Raw genomic sequence first — 5,225 nt, 5'->3', positions numbered from 1 at the left:
TCTTTCTAAAGAGCTCAAGGGTGCGTTGACGGAGACAGAGCCCTTGGAGCGTTATTGAAAGCTAATGTGGAATTAGCATTACACAGGCAGGTCTGGCCCAGAACCGGCTGCGTGTCGCACCCTTCTTTGGATTTGATGTGTCTGATGTCAAAAGGTACAGACAGACAGACAGATGATACATTTATATACCGAGACATACACACACACACACACACACACACACACACACACACTAAGCTAAGCTAAGCTAAGCTAAGCTATTTTACTGTATAGCTCTGTGGCTGCAGTTGCACAGATTAACGTCAATTGTGTTAGTGTTAGCGCTTCTGTGGGTCAGTATTTTTTTTATAATAATTAAAAAAAGAGCTTTCCACAAGGGAACCATCAGAGCTGGGCGGGCCCACTGGGAGTTTAAGCAAGGTAGGACAAGGACAATTTGACTCATTCTGATTTTCTTCATCATTCGATAATGAGGCAACATCTCGTCTGTTTTGCACAAGGACATAACAACTTCTAATACACCATATGCAAATGTGTGGCCTATTAGAGGGAGAGAAATAAAAAAAAAAAACATAACTTCTGAGACACGCTTCAGAGAAACTACCCCCGCCCACACACATACACGCACGCACACACACACACACAACACACACACACACACACACACACACACACACACACACACACACACACACACACACACACACACACACACACACACACACACACACACACACTATGAGGACCATCTTGAAAGTGTTCCATTGGTAATTTGAGTCTGACACCTCTGTCTGCTGTCTAGAGCATCCCGACTTGTGCTGAAACTTCAGGTATTTGTTCCCAAAAATGGAATCTGTGGCCAAATACAAGAAATGGTCCAGCAGCGCCCCTCAGTGGGCATTTTATGTATCTGTTATTCAATAATCTAGTCTAGCCTCATGACGGCACGGTAGCTGATTTTCAAAGCCAACTAAAATAACTTCAAACAGCCTCGTCGTCTTCGTCTAGCTGTTTGATCTGTCTTTTGCTCCGGAGAAAGCCATCATTTGTACTCTCTACATCAATCAAACTGCTAGAGACGTTTATTCGTTTACAGCGCATGCGCAGATTTACACCCGGAAGCACTGACGGATTAGTTTCACGAGATCTGCAACCATCACAACATGCTGATACATTTACCCTAAATAGGGAATCGTGTTATGTTTTAAAGGTAATGAATTATTTCTCCTATAAACAGAACAAGGTGTATGTATATCTGATGTAATTTGTATTTTATGACAATCGTAGAAATATGATTTGAGCACCACTGAGTAAATCTTTGTTTGCTAGCTGGCTAACCAGTCTGTGTAAGCATAAGCAAGGTGCTCTTTAAAGCGATCTGCCAGACGCAGGCTATCTAGCAGGTGGGTTTGTAGATTGATGATTCTCTTGCTAACGTTGCAGTCTTTCCTCCAGCCTCTAATTAAAAACAGTAACAGAATGCCCGCCCGAAACACCATAACCGGTGGGATCCCCAACAGCAGAGTCCGTTACTCCAAATTGGCCAATGATGATGATGGCTACATTGACTTACAGGTAAAGCCTTTCTCTAGTTCAGCCCAAACGGTGGTTGTTTACTTCTCTCGGTAGAATACACTCTCCTTTTTTGAGTCAGTAGCCTGAAGCACACAGAGCTGTATGATAGTGTTGCTGTGTTTATCATTCCCGACCTCATCTCCCTGTCTGTCTGTCCGTCTGCCTGTCTGTCTCTGTTTTTGTGTCTGTAGTTCAAAAAGAGTCCACCCAAAGTCCCATACAGGGCCATCGCCCTGGCAACGGTGCTCTTCCTGATCGGCTCTCTACTGATCATCATCGGCGGGCTCCTTCAGGCGGGCTACTTCCACGTCACTGTGAGTTCACGCCCCCACAACACACACCTGTGCTGTACTCCCAGTGACCCCTCACAACACACACCTGCAGGCAATCAGTTTAACACGGAGCCCGTGCTAGTTTAACACTTCTGATGCTCCAGATTTGCGCCGTCGTCCTGGTGCACCATCCAGCCCTCAAGCTACATGCCTCCATGTTCCATGCTACACGCTTCCATCCTACACACCTCCATGTTTCTAGCTGCACGCCTCCATGCTACATGCCTCCATGTTCCATGCTACATGCCTCCATGCTACACGCCTCCATGTTCCATGCTACATGCCTCCATGCTACACGCCTCCATGCTACATGCCTCCATGCTACACGCCTCCATGCTACACGCCTCCATGCTACACGCCTCCATGCTACACGCCTCCATGCTAAAGCCTCCATGCTACACGCCTCCATGCTAAAGCCTCCATGCTACACGCCTCCATGCTACACGCCTCCATGCTAAAGCCTCCATGCTAAAGCCTCCATGCTACATGCCTCCATGTTCCATGTTACACGCCTCCATGCTACACGCCTCCATGTTTCTAGCTACACACCTCCATGCTACACGTCTCCATGCTACATGCCTCCATGCTACACGCCTCCATGCTACACGCCTCCATGCTACATGCCTCCATGCTATCCACGATATTCCGCAGCCAACAATGGGGGTCGCCATGACACCGAGACGGTTTTCTATTTCCGGCGAAGCTGCATCGTATCTGTTTTAACGTGACGGTTTACGGTGCTTAACATATCATAACGCATATAAAAGTCAACTTTTCTATTTTATATCGGTTATATGTGATGCAGTATATACATGCTGAGGGCAGAATTGTCAACATTTCGAACGAAATCTAAGTTGAGGCATAATCTAGTTTGCTATGGAGAACGCACATGTTAACAGAATGAACGGAAGTTGAAAACAGTATCGTAACCATCGCAACGATACATATTTCCGGGTTAAGGAAAGAGGTGGATATGCCTCCATGCTATATGCCTCCATGTTCCTAGCTACACGCCTCCATGCTACACGCCTGCATGTTTCTGAGGTCTGAGGTCTCTCCCTGTCTATGTGTCTGTCTGTGTGTGAGTGTGCGTGAGTGAGTGAGAGTGTGCCAGTATGTCTGTGTGAGTGAGTGAGTGAGTGAGTGAGTGCCAGTACGTCTGTGTGTGTGTGTGTGTGCGCGTCAGTGAGTGAGTTAGTGAGTGAGAGTGTGCTTGTATGTCTGTGTGAGTGTGTGTATAGATTTCCTATAAACTCTGGTTTTCACACTGACCACTCAGGCGTAGCAGACCTGGGGCCGTGTGTGTCTGTTTGTGTAGATTTCCTGCATAACAGACCTGTGTGTGTGTGTGTGTGTGTGTGTGTGTGTGTGTGTGTGTGTGTGTGTGTGTGTGTGTGTGTGTGTGTGTGTGTGTGTGTGTATAGATTTGATCAGACCTATGGCTGCTGTGCTGGTTAACTGTGCACAGAGTAGCTACAGAAATCCCTCCCGTCTCATTGGCCAAATGTGGTGACCTTTGACTCCAGATTCCCTCTCCTCATGTACCAACACACACATACACACACACACACACACACACACACACACACCAGTCCTCGCCCTCACGACATGCTGTTGAGAGGAAGGCCTATTTAAAGCAGACAGATTGTTGAGTAGGAGACATTAAACACTCTTATCTATTTATCTATGATGAGGCCTATTGAGAGCAGGACTTGTGTGTGTGTGTGTGTGTGTGTGTGTGTGTGTGTGTGTGTGTGTGCGCGCGTGCGTGTGTGCGTGCCAGTGATGTTCTGCAGGGGACTGGACTGTGATGAGCTCCCCGTTCGCACACACAGTCTCTGTTCTCCGTTCACACACACTGTCTGTGCTCCCTGTTCACACACACTGTCTCTGCTCCCCGCTTACACACACACACACACACACACACACACACGGTCTCTCCGGCAGTCCCTCTATCTGTGCTGGGCTGCTGATAGGGAGCGCTTTGAACAGGCCCAGACATCTCGTCTGTGGGGCCACAGACAGAGTGGAGAGTGTGTGAAGTGTCCTTAGGATAGTGATGTCTGTGAAGTGTGTTTAGGATAGTGGTGTGTGTGTGTGTTAGTGATGGTGTGTGTGAAGTGTGTTTAGGATAGGGGTGTGTGTGTTAGTGAGGGTGTGTGAAGTGTGTTTAGGATAGTATTAGTGCTGTGTGTGTTGGTGAGGGTGTGTGAAGTGTGTTTAGGATAGTGCTGTGTATAGTGAGGGTGTGTTAAGTGTGCATATACTGGTGTTAAGTGTGTAGAGTGATTGTTTGTGGAGTGTGTTTAGAGCAGCGGTGCATATGAAGTGTGTTAAGAGTGTTGGTGTGTGACGTGTATGCATGTGAAGAATAGTGTGTGTGTGTGTGTGTGTCTGCACCATATATTAACATAGTCTTACTTCTCTCTCTCTCTCTCCACCTGGCTCATGTAGCATCAGGATCGCACTATTCCCGTCCTGATCATCGGAATCCTGGTGTTCCTTCCTGGATTTTATCATCTGCGGATTGCCTACTATGCCTTCCGAGGTTACCGTGGTTACTCCTATGATGACATTCCTGACTTTGATTGACGTGTGTGCGACGACCAGTCCGTCCTGAGGGGAACTCCTCTGTGTCCTCTGACACACACACACACACACACACACACACACACTCCTCTGTGTCCCCTCAGACATCTGGGGGTGTTTCTGAGCAGTGTTTAAGATGTTAAATATGTAAATGCTCTGAGAAAATTGACTGTGAAATGAGAATTATATTTCAGCTCTATTTTATGCAACGGATTGTGTAATAATTTATCTGATGGTAGTCTAGTTTGGCCAAACAATTCTATGTTTTGTAGAGAGCAGCTGCTTTCATTTCAAACTCGTGCAAACATTCCTGCTCCCAATCCCTGCGGCCATCCCTGACTCTTATAGAGGAGAGGCATTATCATGGGCCCCCTCAGCAATAAATCCCAATATTGGAGTCACACACACACACACACACACACACACACACACACACACACACACACACACACACACACACACACACACACACATACGTATACACACACACACACACACACACACACCACCCTCAATTATGAACTCCAGAAGAGGTGAACCACACCCAACTAGTGTCCAGCCGACCTTCAGCCAGCACTCAGCCAGCACCCAGCCAGCACCCAGCCGATCCCCAGCCAGTGGTCCAGTCTGCTGAATTCCAGAGGGATGGCGTCCATCTGAGGCGATTAAGCTTGAAGGCTTTTCATCTCCGCATGCCGTCCCCTACATGCGGGCAGCATGCCATGCCAT

The 5,225-nt window shown here is 47.5% G+C and overlaps 1 protein-coding gene across 1 annotated transcript; it reads left to right on the top strand.

Annotated features, from left to right (window-relative positions):
• Positions 1 to 1,117: 1,117 nt before the first annotated feature.
• Positions 1,118 to 4,628, top strand: LOC134088441 (transmembrane protein 230-like). The gene is made up of 4 exons (XM_062542404.1): positions 1,118 to 1,210; positions 1,456 to 1,575; positions 1,767 to 1,889; positions 4,362 to 4,628. The coding sequence occupies exons 2-4, from the start codon at positions 1,480 to 1,482 to the stop codon at positions 4,497 to 4,499; spliced, it is 357 nt and encodes a 118-aa protein (XP_062398388.1). The 5' UTR covers positions 1,118 to 1,210; positions 1,456 to 1,479; the 3' UTR covers positions 4,500 to 4,628.
• Positions 4,629 to 5,225: the final 597 nt, after the last annotated feature.

This window comes from Sardina pilchardus, chromosome 8 (genome assembly GCF_963854185.1).
Source record: "Sardina pilchardus chromosome 8, fSarPil1.1, whole genome shotgun sequence".
In the NCBI taxonomy this organism is placed as follows: Eukaryota; Metazoa; Chordata; class Actinopteri; order Clupeiformes; family Clupeidae; genus Sardina; species Sardina pilchardus.
The sequence above is the reverse complement of the archived record's forward strand: the minus strand, read 5'-3'. Positions and strand labels throughout refer to the sequence as shown.